This window comes from Sminthopsis crassicaudata, chromosome 1, assembly GCF_048593235.1.
Source record: "Sminthopsis crassicaudata isolate SCR6 chromosome 1, ASM4859323v1, whole genome shotgun sequence".
Classification (NCBI taxonomy): domain Eukaryota; kingdom Metazoa; phylum Chordata; class Mammalia; order Dasyuromorphia; family Dasyuridae; genus Sminthopsis; species Sminthopsis crassicaudata.
In genome coordinates, this window is record NC_133617.1 from 735,994,957 (window position 1) to 736,020,764 (window position 25,808).

General features: G+C 36.1%; 1 protein-coding gene across 11 annotated transcripts in view; it reads left to right on the top strand.

The window, feature by feature from the left end:
• FHIT (fragile histidine triad diadenosine triphosphatase) overlaps positions 1–25,808 on the top strand; it is a 1,538,293-nt gene that overhangs the window by 1,281,389 nt on the left and 231,096 nt on the right. For all 11 annotated transcript variants that reach the window (XM_074284234.1, XM_074284231.1, XM_074284238.1 and 8 more), the window contains one exon: positions 4,727–4,795. In XM_074284234.1, coding sequence (XP_074140335.1) covers positions 4,727–4,795 — 69 coding nt within the window. The remainder of the gene's footprint in view (positions 1–4,726; positions 4,796–25,808) is intronic.

A 25,808-nucleotide genomic window follows, 5' to 3' on the forward strand; every position in this document is an offset into this window, starting at 1 on the left:
TATCCTAAGTACTTACTTGTTAGTTAATTTTACTGTACTGATTCTTCCCTTCCCCATCCCTTTTTAGTTTTCTTTTGTTTAAGGGACAATTCTCTGGGCAAGGGAAAGGAAGGATGGGTTGGGGAATAAAGGTGATCTATAAACAAAAGATATCAATATTTTTAGATGAAATTATTCAGCTGAGAGTCTGACTAGGAAGTTATCTATTGGTTTCCATAAGGCAATTAACCACACAACACAGTCAGCTGCCCCTATAAAGGGTAAATAAATGCCTTTTGCAATTGGTTATAATCTCTTGGATCCCATAAATGATTCTGTCAGTTGTTCTGCTTGGAAATTAAAGTCGCTTTTGTGTTTACACAACATGGAAGCCCTGTTGTAATTTCAGAATTAGGAGCTACCACAGGGAAAAAATCCAAGAAGTTAAAAAAAAAAGTAGAGACACTTGAGCGGCAGAAGAACAGGGGATGTGTTCCCCAAGCCCAGATGTTTATCTCCACATGACAGTTGTTCTCCTGCTCTGTTTCCCTTTAACTCATTTAGCAAAGAAAATAAGAAGGAGCTACTTGAGATGTAATTGACTCTCACTGTTCCTGCTTAGGTCTATTGCACAAACAGTAGGAAATTTCTCATATTGGTTCTATTTGTTGTAATGGAATATACATATATATATATATATATATATACATACATTTACTTATATATGTATATATATATATATATATATATTTATATAAAGTCAAGTTCTCCAATCAAACATCTGCCTTCTTAATTGATCATGATTACTTCATCCCCCTGACTTCCCCAAAGTGATTTGTTTTTAAACCAAGTGGATAAATTTTGTTATGCTACATTACGGTCTTATAAAAACATCATTGGCGTAGTAAAGGTGAACAAACCATGAAAACGCCCTTATTCCCTACTCAGTGTAATAAGTGGTCCATATGCCTATCAACTCTTTATTTGTTTAAAAAAAACTGATCTGTTCAACTCTACAATTTTTTTGTACATCCTTGTTATACATAGAAAAAAAGACTAGGTTAGATCTAGATGTTACCCTTCAGGCTGACATAGATCTACAGCTGTAGGATCTTGGGATTTCTGAATTAGTGGCTTATAAATATATAGTTTGGATGACCAGGGTTCAGATTTTGCTCAAATACCTACCTGCTATGGAGCTCTGAACTACCCTCAGTTTCCTCTTCTATAAATAAAGTGGGAAACTATTCCTTTTAGGTCCCTTCAGATTTTAAATCTGTGATCCTCCAATCACCTGATCTGTCTTCTTTTCTCTCAAATCTTCTCTAATTTGATTAATCTGCTATAGAAGTGACTGAAAAGTTTTGTTTTGTTTTTTTAAGAAAAGAAAAGTCTCACTGTGTTTGTTCACCCAAGGCCCTAAACATTTAAATACTTCACGGGCACTTTGGAGTGTGAGTGCCTTTATTAGTAAAATGGGAGTAATAATAGAATCCACCTCCAAGGTTATTGTGAAGACCAAATGAGATAATATGTATAAAGCACTTTGCAAACTTTAAATCACTATATAAAATTATTGTTGTTGTTGTCATTAACCATTGCTAACTAACCATTTGGAAAGTAAGGGAAAGGAGTCATAGAGCTATCTATTCCTTTTAACTTTTATCCCTCTCAGGAAGGTATTACAGGAGAGGGAACAAAGGCTTTTTCTAGTACACAAGAAAGGCCCCCCAAAAAACAGGCAAATTCTCAGGCTCTCAGAGTCCAATGGAACATTTTTAGAGCCGCTAGCTTTAATCTTCTCTCTTTTCTCTGACTTGAAAAGGCCTTAATTTTCACAATTTGAAATGTAAATGTGTCCAGTGGCTGGGAGCTTCTTTCCATCCTCAGTAGAGTTCAGACTCATCCATCTGTCTTCAGAAGCATGATGCTCAGATGATGTACTGAGCTAATACATCATGGAAGCTCAATGGCATTCATGATCCATCAATGTAACCCAGGACTGGAGCCTCAGTGCTGATGTATTACTTGAAAACACAATTGTTAATCCCTGGCTGGGTATCTATCCAGGTTTTCCCCAGTTTTTTAAGTCCTTCACTTTCATACCATTCCAGAAACAGTGAAGGCTTTGCCTTTGGCCTTGGGGATACAGAAATAGAAATAAACCCTTAGGGAACTTACATTCTATAACACATATACTAGATGGTAGAAAATAGTATTGACTTTGGACTCAGGAAGATTTCAGTTCAAAGCCTACCTTGGACCAAGTTAGTGTGACTCTGCACAAGTCACAACTTTTCTGTTCGTTTTCTTTTTCTGTAAAATGGGGATAATATTAACACTCATCTAAATCACAAACTTGTGAAGATCAAATGAGATGATATATGAACAGTCTTTCCATCTGATTACAGCTGAAACCTTTCATATGTCTTGTCTCCTCTATTACAATGAGTACTTCTTGATAGAAGTGTGTATCTTACTTTTCTACTTATGTCTAGTCACACAGAATTGAGAAGGAAAAAAAGGGAGGGGAATACGTATTTTTATAGTGCCTTCTTGAAAAGGATGGAAGATGAGCATTGTGTTGACTAGGTCATAGCCAGCATCCAGTTTGAAAGGAATAGAATGTTGGTTATTGAATTTTGTCTTTTATTTTTCCAACTGGAGAAGACCAATCTATACACATATGGAAGGCTCTCCATTTTATTAAAGGTAGCCTCTTGTAATCCATCTCTACATTGTTGATACTTTGAGCAGCAGAAATCAATGACAAACAGGGTCAGAATACAACACATCTGTACCTTTTGATAGAATACTAATTTTATTCCTGCGTTAACTATGTGCATTTTCCCAAGAGCAGCAGTGCTTCCAGTTGCTTTTATGTGGGAACAAAGCAGCTGGTAGGGATTTCATAATGACTTCAGAATGATTAGTTACTCCACAATGAGTAAGAGAATTCCAGCGGACCAGAAAGTACAAGATTAGGGATTTGGGATACTGCAAAATAGTTTGTACTTAACATCATTTGCTTTATGCCTTGGCTATATGCCTTAGATTGAGCAAGACTAATTGAATACTTATTTATTTTAAAGAATAGCTTTTTATTTTTTAAAATACATGCAAAGATAGTTTACAATATTCTTTCTTACAAAACCTTCTGTTCATTTTTTTCTCCCTTCCTACCTCTCCTTCACTGGACAGCAAGCAATCTAATATAGGCCAAACATATGCAATCCTTGTTAATGTATTTCCAGACTTGTCATACTGTACAAGAAAACTCAGATCAAAAAAGGAGAAGAAAACAAACAAACAACAACAAATAAAAAAGGTGAAAATATTATATTGTGATCCACATTCAGTTCCCATAGTCCTCTCTCTGGACATAGATGGCTCTCTCCAAGACAAGTCCATTGGAATTGTTTTGAATCACCTCATTCTAAACACTTTGTGTGTGGGGGGGGCATTCTGCTTATTTCACTCTTCATTATTTCATTCAACTCTTCCATGTTTTTTTTTTCATTTTCAAATTACATGTAAAGATAGTTTTCAATATTCATTCTTGCAAAACATCATGTTCCAAATTTTTCTCTCTCCCCTCCCTTCCCTCCTTTTTTTTTTTTTTTGTTGACTTTGTTTCCTTCACTAGATTTCTTCCCCATCTTCCCATGAGCTTTATAACTTAGCTCTACAATGGAATCTGGATTTGCTGGCCAAAAAAAAAGAAAAGAAAGTCCCCTTTAGGGAATCTTCTCAAATGGAACCATTATCTGTTCTGCTCATCTTGACACTGTTTATCTCATGATTCCAGTTTGAATAGCATATCATTTTTCCTTGTTGGGCAGTAGAAATTTAATTTTGAATTCTGTGAGCTGATTTAGTGAGGATTCTGAGTCTAGGAGGAGTAACAGAAAAGGGAGCCTGGAGAAATGGGGAAGGATCCTTTAAGCCTTTGTGTCCAACTCCGAATTCATCCCTTTCATTATCACATTTCTTCTCAGGATGCATAATACATGCTAGAACACGGCTCATGGGTAGGAATAAATTGAATTTCCACTTAGCTACCATGGAAGTAAAACTTTCAAATGGCATTTTAGATGCGATATATATATATATATATATATATATATATGTATATATATATATTACATATACATGTATTCAATTAACTAACTTGGCTGACTTGATTCATGTTCTCAGCACAATAGCATTACTACATCTATGACCTAAGTACACCTTGGCAGGTGGAAGAAAACAGGTAGAGAGAGTTCAAGTAATCTTCTAGTTTTCACTTGTTGGTACCAGGGCCACATTTCTAGCTCCCAGAATTCCCTTTTTCTGCAATTTGAGGTTGACCAGTTTTCATTTCCTGTCAGTTTAAGACTCATGGACATCATCTTCCTCCTCCCCCCCCTTCTTTTTTTTTTTTTAAAGATGTGCTGTCATCTCCAAGCTCTGCCCAAGTATTACTCTGAATGACAACTGGCAATAATTCCACCGAGCCCACCTCAACTTCCTGGCATTCTACTCCAAATCTCACTTATACCACCTCAGCTTGATCTTGCTTATTTTTATTCTCTCGTCCCAGCAGATTTCAGATCCACTTAGAGCAGGTGAATGTTTTCTTTCCTTGAAAAATAATACAGTGGGAACCAATATGGAGTAATTGAGCTTCATGAAACCATCACTGTCAAGTTTAAAAATATAAAAAGAAATAATCATGTCTTTTTTTTTCCTTTTATATTTTCAGCATGTTCATGTTCATATACTTCCCAGGAAGATTGGAGACTTTAGCAGAAATGACAGCATCTATGATGAGGTAGGTCTGTGCCCGTGTTCATTTTGTTCGATCCCAGGGGTAGTCAGTACTAGAAATCAACTCAGTGAGATCGGGGTCATCCTTAAGCAGTATGCCTAGCAGAGTATTCTACCCAGCAAAAATGGAAAAGTGGAAGTTGAGAATCTAATGATTATCAGGTCATTTGAAAAGACAGAAAGAAAGGAAGGAGGAAGGAAACAATGAAAAAAGAGGGAAGGAAGGAAGAGGAGAAGAAAAGAAGGAAGGAAGAAAGGAAGGAAGTGAGGAGGAAGGAAAGAAGAGAGAAAGAAAGGAAGGAAAAGAGTGAGGCAGGGAGGAAGGAAAATACTTATGTCAGCCTTTTTTTAGGAAATATGTTGGCAGATACAGAAGACAATACAGATCAAGGAGAATTCTACCCTGTTTTTATGCAAAATATATCAGGTTCTTACAACTAGCATGGTAACCTAGTCGGGATTCCCACTGTTAATGAGGAATGATGTGAAATAAGTCTGAAAATATAACCTGGAGCTAAACTGTGCAAGGATTTGAGTGGAAGCATTTGATTTTTGTCCTAAGGCAATAGGGAGCCAATGACGTTTCTTGAATGAAGTGATCAGATCTGTTTTAGGAAAGTTATTTTGCCATCTTTGTGGTAGATAAATTGGAAAGGGAAGAGATCAAAAGTAGTAAAGTACTATAATATTCTCCAATTAGGAGAATTTTATAGTAGTTGGATAATAGAGCTCAAACAGATAGTTCATTACAAAATTATTTTAGTCAAATATTACTTTTTAAAAATCTTGCTTTGGAATTCAGTCATATGTGTTATGGTCCTTCAAGAAGTCTTACTTCAGGGCTTACTTTGTATCACCCACTGTGCTGGAGTATGAGGGAACATATTCCTGGCCTGGATATGTTCAGATTACAAGGTAGATATCCTGCAGTGGAAACAAAATCTTTTTGACTGGTGAAAGGGAAGCTGATGTGTGGTAAATTTTTAACATGTCTAAACACATGACTTTTTAATGACTGTGATGATAACAATGGAACCTTGTTTTCGCATATCAAAAGTGTACATGTTAATCCTTTCTTAGGGGCGTATTTATAGACAGTGGAGACATAGGTTCTATTGAATATTTGATTATGAGCCAGATGTGGAAAAGCAAATTCTAGTTATGTCAGTCATTATATTTTGCCTTAACATTTCAAAGGTAATAGAAGTTTCCTGTCATGGAACAGAACTTGGAGTCAAGAAGACATGAGCCTAAATCCAACTTCAAATATTTCTTGGTTGTATGATACTGGACAAATCACTTAACCTCTCCGTCTCAGTCCCTTATCTCTAAAATGAAAATAATAACTTACTTCCAAGGGTTGTTGTGAGGAGTATATAAATTACTCATGTGCTAAATGCTTTGCTAACTGTAAAGCACTTTATATATATATATGTATATATATATATATGTATATATATATATGTATACATATATGTATATACATATATACATATATGTATACATATATATGTGTGTATTTATGTATGTATAGATAAATATAGATGCTAATTACTGTAAGCTATTAATTATAATTGTTGTCATTCAGTTGTTTTAGTCATGTCCAACTCTGTGATCCCATTTGGGTTTTTTGGGCAGAGATACCAGCATGGTTTTCCATTTCCTTTCCAGCTCACTTTACAGATGAGGGAACTGAGGCAAGCAAGGTTCAGTGACTTATCCAGGATCACAAAGCTGGAAAGTGTCAGTGGTGAGATTCAAATTCAGGGAGATGAGTTGACTCCAGTCTCAGCACTTTATTCACTGTGCCACCTCACTGCCAATAATAATTATTTTAAAATCAAAATCTATTTTTCATTAGTGATGTGGACCCTACCTATGTCTTTTTGCATTTTTAATTTATTTTATATGGCAATCAATACTCCAAATACTTGAGCCCAGAAAAAAGGAAATGTCTATTGATTACTATACAAATTACTCTAAATTATTTACTATAGTTATGAGACATAATTATTTATGTTGTGACTCTTTGGGTTGTTCTGAGTGATAAGTCATTAGGAAGGATGGATTATTTCTCTTGCAACCCACTCATGGGTGGAACTCAAATAAGCTAGGTTATTATTATCCCTCCCTAAATTGAGATAGGAGGGAAACAATGGTGATATGTTTGGGGGCAAAGGACACAAGAAAGAGAACAAATTCAAAACATTCAGTAAACACCAAAATTAGAAATCCTGAAAAGTAAAGGAGAGATTAATAAAATTGAAATTAAGAAATGTCAAAATAAGTTAAACTAGAAGCTGACTTTATGAAAAAAAAAAACAATAAAATAGATAAAACATTGATTAATTTGATTAAAAGGGGAAAGAAGAAAACCAAAGTGCTAGTATCAAAAATGAAAGGGGTGAACTCACCACCAATGAAGAAGAAAACAAGACAATTGTTAGCAATTTTGCCCAGTTATATGCCAATTATGTTATATTTGGCAATCTAAATGAAATGGATGAATTTCTACAAAAATACAAACTACTCATATCAGCAGAAGATGAAATAAAATACTTAAATAACTCAATCTTAGAAAAGGAAATTGAAAAGAAAGCATCCTTAAAAATCCCCAGAACCAGATGGATTCACAAGTGAGTTCTACAAAATATCCAAAGGACAATTATTCCAAACTATACTATTTGGAAAAATAAGCAAAGAAGGTAACCTACCAAATTCCTTTTATACCACAAATATAATAGTGATGCCCATACCAGGAAGGACCAAAATATAAAGAAAATTACATACTAATTTCTTTAATGAATATTGATGGAAAAAATTAAATAAAATACTAGCAAAGTTATCACAAGTATCATATACTATGACCAGATGCGATTGAAATCTCAGGAATGTAGACCTGGTTTAATATTAGAAAAACTATTAGCATAATTCACTGTATTAATAACACAATTAACAGGAATATAATTATTTCGATAGAAAAAACAACCTTTGATAAAATACAATAATCATTCCTATTAAAAACACTAGAGTTTGGGAATAAATTGAGTTTACCTTAAAACAACTAATAAGTATTTTCAAAGTGTTAAATGATCATGTTTCTGCCACACTGTTTTCTAGTTGTCCTAGCTGTTTTTGTCTAATAATGAGTTTTTGCTCCAAAAGTCTGGATCTTTGTGTATATCATATACTAGATTATTATGGCCCTTTACTGATATGTAATACATTCCTAATCTATTCTAGTGATCCACTACTCTATTTCTTCTGCAGTATCAGATTATTTTGATGTTTATTGCTTATAATACAGTTTGAGATCTGGTATGACTAGATAACTTTCATTTTTTTTTCAATCCCCTTGATATATCCTTGAGCTTTTATTTTTCCTGGTTTTTAATTTTTCTAGCTGTATGGAATAATTTTTCATAGTTTGATTGGTATGGCACTAAATAAATAGATTAATTTTGATAGAATTCTCATCTTTTATTATATTGGCTCAGCCTACTTGTGAGCAGTTGATATTTTTTCTAATTGTTTAGACCTGACTTTATTTGTGTGAGAAGTGTCTTATAGTTGTGTTGTATAATCGTGTATAGTTTTCAAATTTGTCTGACAGGTAGACTTCTAAGTGTTTTATATTGTCTACAATTGTTTTAACTGGAATCTATCTTTCTATCTCTTGCTGCTGGACTTTGTTGATAATGTATAGAAATTCTAATGATATATGTAAGTTCATTTTCTAGAAACTTGGCCATTTCACACTGTATCCCAAAATAAGGTCAAAATGGGTACATGATTTATACTTAAAAGGTGATATCATAAGCAACATAAAAGTGCATGGAATAGTTTATATTGAAATAATTTATATATTATATTGGAATTGTATATAATATATATTATATAGGTGGGAAATAGTTTATATATGTAAACTATATGTGTTTATAGTAACTATATATAGTTATTAGTTATATTAATGAATAGATAAGAGAAGAATTTAGGACCAAACAAGAACATTAAAAACAAACAACAGAAAAAACAAGAACACAAAAAAATTTATGAAATACTTTTAATTATATAAAATCCAAAGGTTTTTATACAAACAAAATCTGTGCAACCAAAATTATAAGGAAAGCAGAAAAGTGAAAATTTTTTCCAACAAATATCTCTAAGAAAGGCCTCATTTTTCAAACATATAGAGAACAGAGTTAACTTTATAAAAATATAAGTCTTGATCAGAGAAATGCAAGTTAAAACAATTCTGAGGTACCTTTTCATATCTATCAGAATGTCTAATAGGACAAGAAAAGGAAAATATTGGATGTTGGAGGAGATGTAGTAACAACGGGACACATTAATGCACGGTTGGTGGAATTGTAGACTGATTCATCCATTCTGGAGAGCAGTTTGGAACTGTGTTCAAAGGGCTATAAAAGTATGCATCCCTTTGCTCCAGAAATGCCACTGTTAGATCCATTATCTATCCCAAAGATAGTAAAAAAAGTGGAAAAGAACCTATTTGTACTCTTTATGTGGATGGAATTTTCCATCCCAAGTGTATTGGAATTGTTCTGGATCACCACAGTAGTTCTTGTGGTGGCTAAGAATTGGAAATCAAAGATATGTCCATCAATTGGAGAATGAAAAAAAAAGCTGTGGTATGATTGTACTAAAATATTATTGTGCTGTAAGAAATGACAAAGCAGGAGGATTTCAGAAAAATCTGGAAAGACTTACATATGATACTAACCAGAACATTGAACATAATAACAACAAAATTGTTCTATGAAGAATTGTGAATGACTTACCTATTCTCAGTAATATAGTGACCCAAGGCAATCCCAAAGGACTAATAATGATTCATAATATCTGTTTCCAGAAAAATAATTGATATTGTTTGAATATAGACTAAAGCATACTATTTTTTACTTTCTCTTTTCTTTTATTTGAGTCTTCTTGTAAAAATGACTAATGTGAAAATGTTTTATCTAGATGCACATGTATAATCTATATCTAATTGCTTACCATCTCAGGGAGGGTGGAGGGAAGAGAGGGAGGATAGAATTTAGAACTCAATACTTTAATAAAAATATTAATTTTTAAGGAAGATTTTTTTTAGTTATACGTAGGGCAATAGTTAATCCAACTTCTCTCTACCTTGTATTCTTGACAATTCTCCATTGCTGCCAATGGTGCTTAAATTGGAAACTTTAATTCATGCCCTACACACATTTTTTCATGCTCCTGTTTATCTTCAAGCCATAATTATCTGTTAGGAATTGTTTTCTGAAAAGAGAAAAATGTAACAGACTATAATGTGATGTGATGTGGTACAACATTATGATATAATTAACTTAATATAGTATGCCATAGTAAATATAATGCAATATTATAGAATAAAAACTATAATTCAGTGATGAGATGTGGTATAGGCTGATATGATTTATGATTTGATAGACACTTATTAACTTTAAACTACAACTTAATAAAACCACAAAAGCTCAAATAATGTGTGTGTTTTGGGGGAATCTTTAATTCTCTACATTTTTGAATGTATTCCTTTGAATAGCAATAATAACATCAGAGAAAAAATTTTGTTGTAAACTCCCAGCACAATTTATTATACTACTCCTAATTTCTTTTAGAGTTATTTATTAAGTGATTACAGTATCCACAGTGATTATTTGCCCACAAATTCCAAATTAAAATTTATATTATGTAATTTGTAATTATAAAATATAAAATTTTAGTTCTACCCATAATTATGGAAATTATAAATGTAACATTATAACATTCCAATTATAAAATAATTATGAATTTTTTGTGGAGCATTTTATAAGAAGTAAAAGAATTTATCCAGCCAAACCTCATTTGCTTACTATTACCTGAAAGTTTTCATATTAAATTTTACTTTATAAATTTTGTTGAATATAAATAAAAATTTTGATGAAACATATTATTACTTGGAAGATATGTAACATATTAATTTTGATGTTGAACTTTATAATCTGACCACAGGTTTGAACTATTTAGCTCATACCAAACATAATCTTAAATCTCATTGCACATATTATTTATTTCTGTATTTCAATTGAAAAGAAGAATGAAGTGAAAATGCCCTTTCACATGAATATGTGGTAGAAAATAGTGGAATTTCAGAAGTTCTTTTGCTGAGAGATGGTGATTCAGCTAAAAAAAAAAAAAAGACACTTAACTAGTTGATGAAAATGAGTGTGTAGTGATGATACAAAATGCTAGCTAATGATAAATCTACATTAAATGATAGCCATGCTAGAATTTCAATTGTATGACATAACTTTCTTTTCTTCAACAACTGTCCTAGAGGAAAGAACATGGGAAAGAGGGAGTCAGGAAATAGAGCTTCTAGACCTGGTTTTTATTTCCTTGGATAAGGCAGCTAGGTGGTTCTAGTGCATAGAAACTGGGTCTGAAGTCAAGAAAACTTCCTGAGTTCAAATCTGGCCTCAGACACTGTGTGACCTTGCTGTGTGACCCTGGGTAAGTTATTTAAACATGTTTGCCTCAGTTTCCTCATCTATAAAATGATCTGGAAAAGGAAACACAAAATCACTCCAGTATCTTTGTCAAGAAAACTCCAAATAGAATCCAAATGAGTGGGAAATATTGAAAATGACTAATCCACAATAGCAAACAGCCTTTACCCTCACAGACTTGAATTTCATCTTAGGCAAAGTGAAGTTAAGCTAAATGTTTTCTAAAGCCACATGCTATATATTTATGATTTCCAAATTCAGTATCTCACATTAAAGCCTTAACCCATATCTGACTCAAAATTCCCTCTGCAGTAATCCCTAACAATTCATCATCCCAACTTCTGAGTCCATGCCATCTTAGAACAGCTTTTATTATTGGAAAATTTCCCCCTATATGAAGCTTAAGTGAGACTGTATGCGACGTCCTTCCTTTTTCTTCATAGTTTTGTAATGCATCTTCCTGCTTCCAGGTTCCAACCTGGAACCTCTCACACCATTGCCAAAACAACCTTCCTAAAGAACAGATTTAATTATACTGTTCCCCTGGATCAAAGATGATATTTGTAAAACACTTAGCACAGGATCTGGCACATGCTAGTAAGTATTTAATAAGTACTTATTCCCCTCCCTGTTAAAAAACCTTCACTAGTTCCTAAGTATTTCTAGGATAAAATACAAACTATACCCAGATACTTCTGGCTCTTCATAACCTGGCCCTTAATTACTATTCTAGTATTATTTCATATGACTCCTCCTCAGAACTACCACATTCAGATTAAAACAAACTATTAGACATTTCCCAAATTGAAAATTACATTTCCTACTTCTTTGCATTGATCAGAACAAGCCGTTCCCCATAACTCCCAGAATCTCTTTCTCTTTCTCTCTCAATTCAGGTAATACTCCCTCAGTGCAAAGTTTCCTCTTCTACCCTATTTCCCAACACACACACACACACACACACACACACACACACACACACACACACACACACTTTTTGCTATTCCATTCCTACTCATTTTGAGTATATTGTTCCAGAGCCTTTGTTCCAACCCTGCAACTCCATAAAGTTTCAATAATACTTAGAAAAGTTTGCCCCTTGGTACAAGTATCTCCAGTTCACCATATTTCTTCCTCATAGTGTAAATATGATGGCATAAATAATAGATAAAATTTGTTTATTTTGTGCCCTCAGGACAGAAAAAAGTTGCAAAGAGATGCATTTAAACATCATGTCCAGAAAAATGAGACAGAAAAATGACCACTTCTCAACAATGAGAGCTATCATGTGATAATACAATATTGTCATTGTTCAGCCCTTCCTGTTCAGTCATGTCCAACTATTTATAATCTATTTGGGGTTTTCTTGGCAAAGATACTGGAGTGGTTTGCCATTTCCTTCTCTACATCATCTTGAAGATGAGGAAATTGAGGCAGATAAAGTGACTTGCCCAATAAGTATCTGAAGTCAGATTTGAATTCAGGAAGATTCATCTTCAGACTCAGTACTCTATCCACCATTCCATCTAGCTGCCAGTAGTACAGTACACTATTTTTCTAATAGTGGCTACTTTAAGAGACAGTGGTTTATCCTTCCTTGATATCTTCAAACAAAGGGTGAAGGGGCCATTTGTCAGTTTTTTAACTTATGCGGTAATTAGACTCTTTTTGTGTTGGAGGTTAGCTGAATTTCTTCCCAACCCTGAAATTTTGTGATTCTGAATGACTTGGACCAGTGTGATGTTGAGCAATTAGGAGTATTGAATGGATGGATGACTTAGAAGGTTCCTTCAAACTCCAAGTCTTTGGTCCTTTTTGAGCTCTTTCCTGTGGATCTTCATAATTATTACTATTTAAAATGCAAGCTATGAATGACTTCTTTGTAAGTTCTAGTCTTCCCCTCCACTAGAATAGGCTTATATTTAGTAATTAGCTTCAAATACTTAGAGTTCTTTCTTTTTCTTTGTTTCCTCTGCCATATTCTTTCACCCTTTCATCTACAACCATGGATGAGGATTTCCTCCTGTTACACCATTTTTTTTGTGTAGAGGAGAGTGGATTTGATTCCTGCCTGCCCCTTCTGTTTTTATGAACAGAGATGAAGAGGTTATTAATATATTTTGATATATGTATTATATAAAATATAATATATTAATAAAGTGTGAAAACCAAGTGACTCCTTTATGAAGGAAAAAATACCTGTTTTCCAAGTTCCATTGTCCTATGTGAGAAGATTCTCAGAACCCCAGAGAGAGATAGAGAATTAATCTTCTCCTAAAAGGGAGGAGTTAAAACAAACTATTTTGTTTATGGGGGAGATGGGAAAAAAATTCTGGCACTTCTTTCCTTTTCTTTTAGCCATTTTAAAAGGAAATCTGTTTGACTCCATAAGAGATACTTAATCCAACAAGGAGCAACATTGCATATAGTAGAGAGACTGAAACAGTCTGCAAGCAGCTTCAAGAAGCATGACCTTTGACAACTATTTAAAGTAGTTGACATTTGTTGACTCAACAGAGAATTCATTTTGGCAATCGTTGATCTACTCGATGACTCTAAAAAGAGAGAAAAGACATGGAAGGGTTGCAGCATCAGAGTTGTGAGTTGTTTTTTGCTTCATGTTTTCCCTACACACGTCTCACTACCAGTGTACTTAAATTTGTTCCCGTTCTGCTTATGAATACTGCATTTATGCGAGAGAACTGGTGGGGATGGTGATGTTTTGTGGCTACTAGTATTATTATAGAATTTTAGCAAATACTTTTCTAAGACCTAATTCTATTTCCTAATTAATTGATTGATTTTCAACTAATTAATTGGATGGGAAGTGAACTGGTTGGGGCTTGAGATCTGTAGTGTTAGATGAGGGTAAACATAGAATATCCCTTGGAATCTGAGAAAGTATTTGTCCTCTGGGGCAATATTCCGTAGAGGATAACCTTTTAGACTTGCCTTGTTTTTAAAGAATGCTTCCTTCTCTGTGATAATCTGGAGGGCTTTGAGGCATTTATTGAGCCTCTTTTTTACCTTCTTCCTAGCTGGAATTCACAAAGAAACATGGATCACTTTTCCTTGATTATACCAGAAAGGCATTCCCTACTGCATACAGGCCACTGCTAATTCTTCTTGCCCACCATCCTTGTTAGAAGCAAAACCCTCAGTTTTCTATCATTCTTTTTCACCTTTTCTTCTATTCTCATGGCAAAGAACTAGGATGATTTCTCTTCCTAGAAGGCTCAGCCTGAGCATCAGTTGCTAAATTTTGATTTGCTTTTCTAGCCTATGGATTTAACTTGAGGACATACAACTTTTAAGCTTTGGAGCCAAGCCTGTAACCCAGCTCTTCTGATTCTGAGACAAGTCCTCTTTGCACAAGAAAATTCAGAATAAAATAGGGAAGCAGCATACAGACCTACCATCGTTACTTTATAAACACGCAGAGTGGGAACTCAGTTCTGAGGAGCCTGTTATCTAACATAACCACATTATTCTATTCATAGAGAACAGTATGAGGATACAGTCATTAAGGGAAGTTCATTGAGAAGAAAGTTCTCAAGCTTTGCATTATTAGCCAAACACACATTAGGCTCAGAGAATGGGATCTGCTCTGACCATGAACTTTCCTAACTTGGTCAGTGGATGAAGGAGGAAGCTGATTGCCTCTGCAGGTCTGTCTGCTCTACCCCACGGGCAGACTTGTAGTGATGAAAGAATCAGCTCTTGTGATAATACTCAGGTTGATGAATATGAGAAGTCTGAAGGCCCCTAAGGTCCAGATACTCATCCAGAACAAATATGGAGGGAATGGGGTCCTCAGAGAAGAGAGGATGCTCCTGGAGGAGCAAAAGAGGCCTTTGTTTTTAGGACCCCCGTGACCAGCTTTCAATCCCATCCTCTGGCACTTATTAACTATGTGACTGGTTTTAATATTTGTGATCTTGTTTTATTATAAAAAAAGAGTACATTTGCCCCATAGTCTCTACCTTTTTACCTGCGTTTGTAAACTTATGTTAAAACCCAAGAGTCTCATGATTTACATGAGACTCAACTGAGATTGTGTAAAGTATTCTGCAAACGTTTCGCCCCAGATTGTAGGATGATAGATTTTGAGCTGAAAATCACCTTACAAATCATCTGGGCTGCCCTTCTTCATGTCACAGATAAGGAAAGTCCCATTTGGAGAGTCTACATGACCAACCTAATGTCACACAGGATAGATATGTGGGATTCAAATCCAGGGTCTCTGAGTTCAGAACCAATCTTATTTTACTCCACCACACAGCAGGTGCTTAATGCAAACTTGCTGAATTTCCATTCTCTCAGCTTGAAATTCCTTCTTGAAGTTCTGCCCACCACAGTCCCATCCATGTTGCCAGACTCAGCTCAGGCCCTCCTTCCTCCATGCACTCACTTTTCTTTGAACCACAGCTTCTATGACAGTAAATAGAGACCTAGAGGTGGGTCCTGCCTCAGACAAGTAAGAGCCATATGACTCAGTTTCCTGATCTATAAAAACAGGGATAACTATGGAAGCTGCCTTATAGGCTTGTGAGGAGCAAACGAGATGACATATATAAATCTCAAAACCCAATATAAATGCTTGAAGGTCCTTTTTGACTATATCTCATATTTTTTGATCCCTTAGAGCAATCTACGCAGAGGGGATAATCAGGTTATGGGTTCACAGATTGAGGGCTGTAAAGAGCCTTAAAAGCAGTCTATTCTAAGCCCCTCATTTGATAGATGAGAAATTAAGATACTGTGCAAGCAAGTGACTTGTCTAAGATCACAGCAGTGATAAGAAGCAGAATTAACGTATTCTTTGGCTCCAAACCCAGCACTCTGTATCATTCTGTTCTTTCAAAACATCAATTTTTAGGATGATTCTACTTATCTCTTTCTTTGTACGATCACATCTGTGCATCCTGGCTCATCATAGCTAACTGTGTCACCCTTGTTTTCAGCCCTAAGTTCCATATATTAGGACAGACACTGATCAGCCAGAGAAAGCCAGTTGGGAGGGCTATATATGACTCCATTTATTGGGATAATCATTGTTATAATAAATTAAAGATCAAGTTAAAGGTTTTCCAGAAGAGGCTAACCAGAGTCGTCAACCTTGGGTTGCATTCAGTGGGACAGTCATTGATAAGCTAGAGAGTTGTCCATCAGATGGAAGATGGGAAAAACCCATGGTTGTTACAGCAAAAGGGCAAATCCTACCTGAATGCTTCTTCCTTAATGTCTTGTGAAGAGGGTCAATTAGAATGGTAAAAAGCCATCTCACAACCAGATTTAGGATTTTCACCCAAGTCTTCAGATCATTTTTCTTTCTCCCAATAATGACAGCATCTTGCCTTCTACGTGCTCCATGAGAACTGATCTAACACCATCCATGAACAAAACACAAGTTTGCTAAAACACAAGTCCCTCAGTCTTAAAGAACTGTGGGGATGCATATCACTAATGACATTTTCTTTCCCACCCCATTTGAGAACAGCCAAGTCCATGAGGCTGCAGTTGACTTTTCTGAAAGCAGTGGATGTTTCAGTACAACATGTTAATCAGCTAGTATCCTCTGGACAATTGATGTCTTCTCATGAGAGATGAGTTTTTCATTATTTTTAATATTTTGCTATGAGGAACTTAATGGATGTTGTCCAGAAAAAGGTCAAAATGTCACTGGCCTTTCGAATTCTGAATTATTTGTGGACAAGCATTTATTAAGTGCTTACTATGTCTGGGGCATTATACTAAATGTTGAGCATAGAAAGGCAAAAGTAACTTCTGTTTTCAAGCTCATATTCTACTGAGGGCAAAAGCATGCTAGATCGTGCTAAATGTATGGATATATACAACACTTATTAATTACAAAGCACTGGGGATAAAAATTAAAAAGTGAGACTGTCCCTGTTCTCAAGTGTCTCACATTTTAGTCAGGGAGACAACACATGTGGAAAGTTGTCCATCAGGTGGAAGATGGAAAAAACCCATGGTTGTTACAGCAAAAGGGCAAATCTTACCTGAATGCTTCTTCCTTAATGTCTTGTGAGGGAAAATTGGAGGCAGTCTCAGAGGGAAAGTGCTGGAATTAAGGGCAATGGGAAAGACTTTTTGTAGAAAGTATTTTAACCGAGTTATAAAAAAAGTCAGCTTAATCAAGAGGCAAAGATGAGAAGGGGGAAAATCACTGAGAGAGGAGATGGAGTGGCTTGGTCAGGGACACAGGGTCAGCGAGTGCTCCAAGAACTGGGCAAGCAAATGTCCCCTATTCAGGAATAGGACACTCAAGGACACCCTTACTTGGCCCATCTGGAGAGATTAGCTTACCAATTCTCGTTTACCTGGCGGCCCCACTCCAGCATATGTTCTGGTAGGTGGGAAGTTCTTGACGCTATTCTCTAGACCCTCCAAATGCTTCCCCCACTGTCTTGTTTGTGAGGAGACCCTCTTGAGGAAGTGTGACTTTCTGCCTTTGTGATAACACGCTAGAATTAAAATAAGGGATTCAAAGAGAACACATTTTATTTTTAAATGCTATTGATGCCTGAACATCTGTCATTTCTTGATTTATTGGCACTCACCCAATCATCCTTCCCATTCAACTATCCTCTCAAAAAGAAGGGGAAAAAATCAAGACAAAACCAATCAAAACAATGCATTGGCCTGTAATATTCTGCACCAAGGAGACCATTTCAAATTAATATTTATTTGTCTATGTGCATGTATATCCCCACCACAAATCCACTAGTATGCAAGTTATTGAATGCTTTTTTCTTTGAATCCCTAGCTCATGGAACAAAGCCTTCCATGCATTATTTGTTTAATACATGTTGGTGAGGGCTGCTAGATGTAGTGGGTAAAGTGTGAGATCTGATGTCTGGAGCATTTCCCGAGTTCAAAACCAGCCTCAGACACTTCCTAGATGTGTGACCCTGAGTTTACCCTGTTTGCCTCAGTTTGTTCATCTGTAATGTTATTTTGAGAAGGAAATGGCAAACCACTCCCGTATCTTTGCCAAGAAAACCTCAAACGGGGTCATGAACAGTCAAACATGGCTGAAAAACGACTGAACAACAAGAAGAAATGTTGTTTGGTTTGTAACATTAAATTAACTGTCTTCTGAACACAGATTCATTTATCTGATTTAAAACTCATTACCCTCCACGCTCACCTGGCAGAGCTTATCCAGAGAGAATTGCTATATTTTTTATAGGGAAGAGAAAAGAGAGGTTAAGAGAATGGGCCATTGATGTGGAAGGAGGGGTACTGGGCTGCCAAAAGGGAATAGGAAGGCATTTAAAAACAGAGCAAAAAGTGTCAGTTTGGATCTGAGGGTGACAGTGTGTCTACTGAAGGCAAAGTTGACCTGCGTATGAATTTTCCCTATGTGTACCCACCTAAGTGTTCTATCTCATCTATCTGTCCATATCTATCTGTCTGTCTATCTCTATTCATATCTATCTATCTATCTATCTATCTATCTATCTATCTATCTATCTATAATCTATCTATCCATAACTATATCTATCTGTCTATCCATCTATTTATATCTATCTGTCTCTATCAATCTCTAGCCATATCTATCTATCTATATCTATCTATCTCTATATCTATCTAGATGGCTATAGATATAATATTTAAGAACTTCGAAGATCTTCTGATGGAAGTGGATATCTTCAACATAAAGAAGATCCAACTCACTTCCAGCTGATCAATGATGGACAGAAACAACTACACCTAGAGAAGGAACACTGGGAATTGAGTGTAAATTGTTAGCACTGCTGTCTATCTACCCAGGTTACTTATACCTTCAGAATCTCATACTTAATGTGCAACAAGAAAATGGGATTTACACACATATATTGTATCTGGGTTATATTGTAACTCATGTAAAATGTATGGGATTGCCTGCCATCGGGGGGAGGGAATAGAGGGAGGGAGGGGATAATTTGGAAAAATGAATACAAGGGATAATGTTATATATAAAAAAAATTACTCATGCATATATGCTGTCAAAAAATGTATAATTATAAAATTAGAAAAATAGAAAAAAAAGAACTTCAAAGATCTCAGGCAGCTATACTACTCCCTGTAAACATCTCCAGTTCTTTCAAAGGATCCCTAGATATACTGACACTCGGTCTTACCCCTTGCTCATTCCCATCTCCCCTCTCCCCCTATTGCTTTTTAGCTTATCTCTATCTAAACTATGATGTCAAAATTGAAACACAGCATTCCCTTTGTGGTCTGACAAGGGAAGGGACTCCTTGCACTGGTGACAGTGGAGCCTCCACACTGTACATGGCCTGTGAGAGGGTTGCTAAGTCTCAGTGCTTTGTACATAGTAAACATTCAAAATATGTTTTATTCATTCCCTTATAAAATAAAACATCAGGATTCAAGTTCCTAGAACTGGGATCCCAGATGGATTCCTTGTAGATCTGTACTTTCTAAACCTGTGCTACCTGGAGCTATCAAGAAGGAGGAAAAGGGATTTGCAACTCAACCAGCAACTTAGGCAAGTCTTGTAAAGTCTCTAAGAAGGGAATGAGATTTAAAACAGGATTTGCTGTCAAAATAGATGACAAAAGCTAAAAGGAAAGTTGAAAATGCTGATTGACACCTCCAAAAACATGCTTGCGATGCCTCTCCCCTTCAATATATTCAGAGCCTCCAAGAAAGTGAGGAAAGACAAAGAAATCCATTTGCACAGCTCTAGAGTATTTGTAAATATTTTTGCTGTTAGCGATTTTTCAATTATCATTTTTAATTCTTTATACTTAAGAAGATGCATTAAGTTTGGCATGATTATGGCAACCCCCTCTGAGTTCCATTCCACTGGCTGCCTAAAATGGGGTCGACTGGTCTGGGTCAGAGCAGAACTTCTGCACCCATCAATAGGGATCAACCTGAGTGACATAGGGAGACCTTGTCTCAAAACACAATAGATTAGAATCAGAATAGAATAGATTAGAGTGTGGTGTAATGAAGGTACAAGCAGAAAGGATGCCCCTCTAACCCAGAAAACATGGTTTGGAGAGGACAGAGGGATCTTCCTAACACAGAAATCCCACTGCTCTGGTAACGCTACATTCCACCTAAACAGAGTGTGTTATGGGCCAGAACTCTGAACTAGAAACAAGGATGCTTACAAGGTACTAAGTGGAATTGAGGAGACAATGGTTATCTAGTTTAGCATGGTTCAGTATGATTGATTTAATCTTACAACAAATAATGGTTTACTATTGACATAATGATTGGTTTATACCATACCTTATATGGAGCATATAAGCAGGGACTGAGAGCCACAGAGGACAAGTGCACTAGAAGCTCTCGGAGCCAAGGAGAGATTCATTTCACCTTCAGTCAGGCTCCTGGTGGCTGGCCTGGCCTCCCGCACTTCTCTACTGAGACCAAGGCCAGTCTGAAAGGCTCTCCAGAAAGCTACCCAGTCCCAGGAAGGAGATAAAAAAGGATTTGGACTTTAACGTTTGGCTGTTCTGGTGGTGATTACTGAACTGAATTGAAGGCTGCTCCCAGAGACCCCAAGAAACAGAACCAGAGAACTTTACAAGAATGCCATCCCGTAATTGCTTACATGTTCCAGATTTCCTGTGTTTGGACACTTTTGGAACCCCAGGGGTTCCTACCCAGGCCCTTGAATGCTCCATGACCTGACTCACTCCAGTCCCCACATGCTATAGCCAATGACCCTATACCAGGAACAGTTGAAAATTTTCACCTAAGTCAGTGATGGAGATTTCTGTTTTATGCTCTTCTGGGCACAGGGATTTTCTAATAACTAGATCTGAGTTTTCAAATTCCCTCACTCAATGATTTTTAGCCACGTTGATATAAAAAGTGCTCAAGGGCTCTATTGAGAACATAGAGCTCACTCACTGGGGGGGATCAGAAGTCATTACTGATGATTTGATTAATATAGTGAATGTAATTGCCTCTCCTTTTTGGGGAAGCTCCCATGAGAAATCCATGCATATTGGCTGCCTCTGTCACTAGACACGTTGGAAAGTTTGCCTCTTGGGATTTCTGGATTCAGTCTCATTAGGATAAAACCGATATTTAGATTTGATTCACTGTTCATTTATTGAACCAGACCTAGTCTTCTCTGTGAGATCCCACTTCAAGGAGGACAGCATGTACAAAAATTTATTCTCTTTGACCCTAATGTTTGTGCTTTCAATAGAGTCCATTAGGCAATTCACACATTGTCATTTTCTTTGCTCCATCCTGTCTGCACGGTAAAGTGGCAGGAGTGTTGGACTGGGAGTCTGTCCTTATTACTAATGAGATCTTGGACAAACCAGTTCATTTTACCAGATTTTGGTTCCCTCATCTATAAATTAGGAGATTGGACTAGGCTATATGTGAGATCTCTGCTGGTTCCAAATCTACAGCCCTAAATCTCAGGACTGCTATTCTTCCTCTGCCCATCCAGGATCATCTGGACACCTAAATTCCCTCTCTCGTCATTCCTCATTACTGGGATGCTTGATAGTTAATGAGAGAAAATGTTTGGCTCCTGATATATTAGGCACATTGTCCAATGCTTAATTCCTTTTTTTACATGGATTTGTGACAATTCTTTTCCAATCCCAACTGAAATCCCACCTTTTCCAAGAAGCCTTTCTCAGTCCCTCCTAATTCTAGTGCTTTCCTTCCATTGATTATTTACTATTTATCCTGTATACTTCTTGTTTATACAAAGGTGTTTGCTTGTTATCTTTCCCATCAAATCATGGGCTACTTGAGAACGGGAATTGTCTTTTGCTTTTCTTTTTTATTCCCAAGAATTTAGTCCAGTGGGTAGCACACAGTAGATAATTAACAGATGCTTTTTCCTACTGAAAGTTTCTTGGTCTTGCATCCATTTAAAATATTGTTGCTGGGCTATATTTGCTGTTATTCAGTTGTATTTGAATCTTTGGGATCCTATTTGGAGTTTACTTGGCAAAGATGTTGGAGTGTTTGGTGAATCCTTCTTCCAGTCATTTTGCAGATGCAGAAGACTAACAGTGAAGTGACGTGTCCAGGGTCCCAGAGTTAATAAGTATCTGAGTCTGAATTTGAACTTCGACCTTTCTGATTCCAGACTCAGTGTTTAGTCCACTTGTCATCTAACTGTCCCTTGCTAGGATATTCTAGGATATATTACTGTGGACATGATATATCAAAATCTGAGCAAGGAATTTGATGATTAAAAAATATATTCTTATGGACAAGTTGGAAAAATGGGAAGTGGGTGAAAGTTTTTGATATTTGGTGAGATCAGAGGTTCCTAACAAAGATTATATGAATTTTATTAAGTATTTAAATTTTATTAACTATTTAAAAATAAAACATAAAACATAAAAAATAACAACTATTTAAAAATACTTTTGTTAACTATTTGTATTTCGTTAGGACTGGGGTTTTGTTGTTTTTTTCCCCCATTTAAAAGTCTCATTGAGAGCAGGGATCCACCAGCTTCATAAAATTGCCAAATGGGTCTCCCACAGCAGTGTGTCAGTAAATATTGAACAGCTGGTTCTCTAGGGGGGAGGAAAAAAGACACAACATACTTCTTAATTTAATCTTTATTATTAACATTTTCTTCACCACTTTCTTAAGTCTAGAAATCAATAAAACAATAAATCAAGCCCTGATTTGTAACTCTTCCTGATTGCTCATGTGTAAAAGCTCACAGTGAAAACTTAACATTTACCTGTAACGATTCCCTTCAAAATGGTTCCAGCATACCCTTGTGTCCAATGACCCCCAAAGAGGTTAAAAACACTTTGACTAAATCTAAAGGGATCATTAATGGGTCAGTATAAGGGAAAACTTTAGTAAAATGTCCCTAGGCCTTATGCTCTTCAGGATATGTTTTTTTTTCCTTTTACTTCCAAGAAGTAAAAGTTGGAATTGGACATGAAAGCAGGAAGAGTAGATACTGAATTAGTTTTTAAAAAATCTGGACCTTCCCTCCCTGCTCCGCCCCAAAAAGAAGTATTTAATAGGCTGGAATAATAAGTTGACAACAAGATGAAATTCAATATGGATAAATATAAAGCCTCATACTTGTTCAGAATTGCATTTGCATTAATATAGGATTGAGGAGGTATGTCTGAAGAAAGGACAATTTGATGATTGTTGAGTGGTGAGATCAGGGCTTCCCTACTTAGGATCTATGAATTTTGTTAAATACTTAAATTATTATTATCTACTCCAAACAAGAATTCACTCTTGAACATTTCTAACAAGAGATTAACCAGTTTTGCTTAAAAATTTAGGTGGGGTGAGACAGGATGAATCACTTCCTTTCAAGGTACCTCATTCCAAATTCCTATGGCTATGGATGATCCTTGTCAATGTATGATGTTCTTCATTCAGTCCTTCTTCGATTTCTTACCACATCAACTCAACTAGTTATCCTGTTTCTAGTCCATTTAAAGTGATTCACCCCAGAAAGAGCTTGTTACCGGGAGCATCTTTCTTTTTGATTTCCACATGGAGCTTGCATTAGCAGAATGGCAAAGATGCAGTACCATAGTTGGCTTTTAAAATTCACCAAGGAAAGATTATAAAATGAAAATGTACCAGATGGGATTTGAGCATCTGACAATTTCAAAAACCAAGACATTCCCACTGAAACGTTGGCATAGACTGAAAATTAAATATCATCTTTCATGCTATTTTCAGATTTCAAAGCGACAACAATAGATCGGCATCTCAAAAAAAGAGAGAGAGAGAGAGAGAGAGAGAGAGAGTCTGTAATGGAAATTCACTAGGTGATTTTTGAATTTCATTTTAAGAAAGAGAAAGTGGAAGAGAATAATTAAATAGAAATATAATTCTGACAACAATTAGACAAAAAAAAAATAACCAGGGCTTCCTAGGGGAGGGGAGATTGTAGTAAAACAAAAAACAAAACTGAAGCCATTTCAAAATAGGTGTAAATTATTACCCAGTTTCTGTAACTTTCTGAAACTATCTTCTGCCCAGCCGATCACAATAATAGCTAAAAGTAATGGGATAGCATTTGTATAGCACCTACTATGTGCCAGGTACTGTGCTCTATAATTATTATCTCGTGTGATCTTCATGATAACCTTGGGAACTAGCGTTATCATGATTCCTCATTTCATTCCACAAATGAGTAAAGCCGAAGCAAATAGGGCTAAATGATTTGTCAAGGGTCACACAGCTAGTATCTGAGGCTGGGTATGAATTCAGGTTTTCCTGACTCCACTTCCAGCCCTCTATCACTGAACCTTAATATTTGGGATCTCTGGTAAAATTTTCTTTAGTAAACCCACTTCTCCTTCTCTTCCCCATACTCCTTTCCCTGAAATTCCCATTCAGTAGGCTTTGTAAGTAGTCCTTTACCAGTCAGCATCGTTAATGAATCACTTTCCTTGTCCCAAGACATAATCTTGCAGACCTAAAGTTTTTAGCCCTAGGATTTCCTTATTTTTCCTCAAACCCTCAGATGTTCTGGAGATTCATGTATATTCAAACACCTTTGTGCGATTACTAACAGCGTGAAGGCCCAGACCCCTAGATTAAGTCTACAAGTCTCCTGTTCAAAATAGTCCCATTTTACAGCAGGGCCTGCAGGTTTAGTGGTTAGCAAGACATCTTTCTAAGTTAGAAGCCTGGGGTTCAAGTCCCCACTGAGACATAGATTGGCTTATGACCTAGGACCATAGAACTTGACTTCTCAGAACCTCCAGTTGCTTCTCTAATACCACAAATGATGATGTAAATAGGTAAGAGGTGGATCCTCAACAGAAATCCTCTCCTAATGAATTCAGTGATCCAGTTCTCCTCCTTCAAGTAAAAAAATTGTCTATTCATTTGATGATCAATAAGTGACTTCAGTGATTTATACAGAAAAAAAAACGTTAGAATTGAAAGACTTGGGTTAAAGCTGTGTCCCAGACAATTCCCTGAGATCCTAAATTGATTAGTAATTGATCCCTTGAAGAACAGTTGCTGATCTGCATTGTTAGAGGCAGCTCCTTAAACCAATAAAATCCCAGGTCCTGACCACAAGCAGACCTAAAAACTGCCCAGCAGATGGGCCACAGGGGAGGGCTTCAAAGACAAAACCAACATCTTCTATAGCTTCAGAAATAAACCCTAGTGATGACGAGCATTTATTTGCCTTCCCATGGCCCCGGGAAGTAGTGCAAAATGCAGAACTGAGGCAGTGAGGTGATGTGGAGGGCTGAGCCTCTGGTAGGAAATCAGAAACATGCAAGTTCAAATAGCAAATCGGATACTTTGTGGATGTGTGACTTAGGCAATCACTTAATCTCTGTTTTCCTCAGTTTCCCCAACTGTAAAAAGAAGAGAAATAATAGCATCATCCTCTCTCAGAGTTGTTATGAGGATCAAATGTAACAATATTCAGAAAGTCCTTAATGCAGTCCTTAAGCACATAGTAGACACTATCTAAAGGTGCATCTTTTTTTTCCTTTATTATATCTCCCCTACTTAATA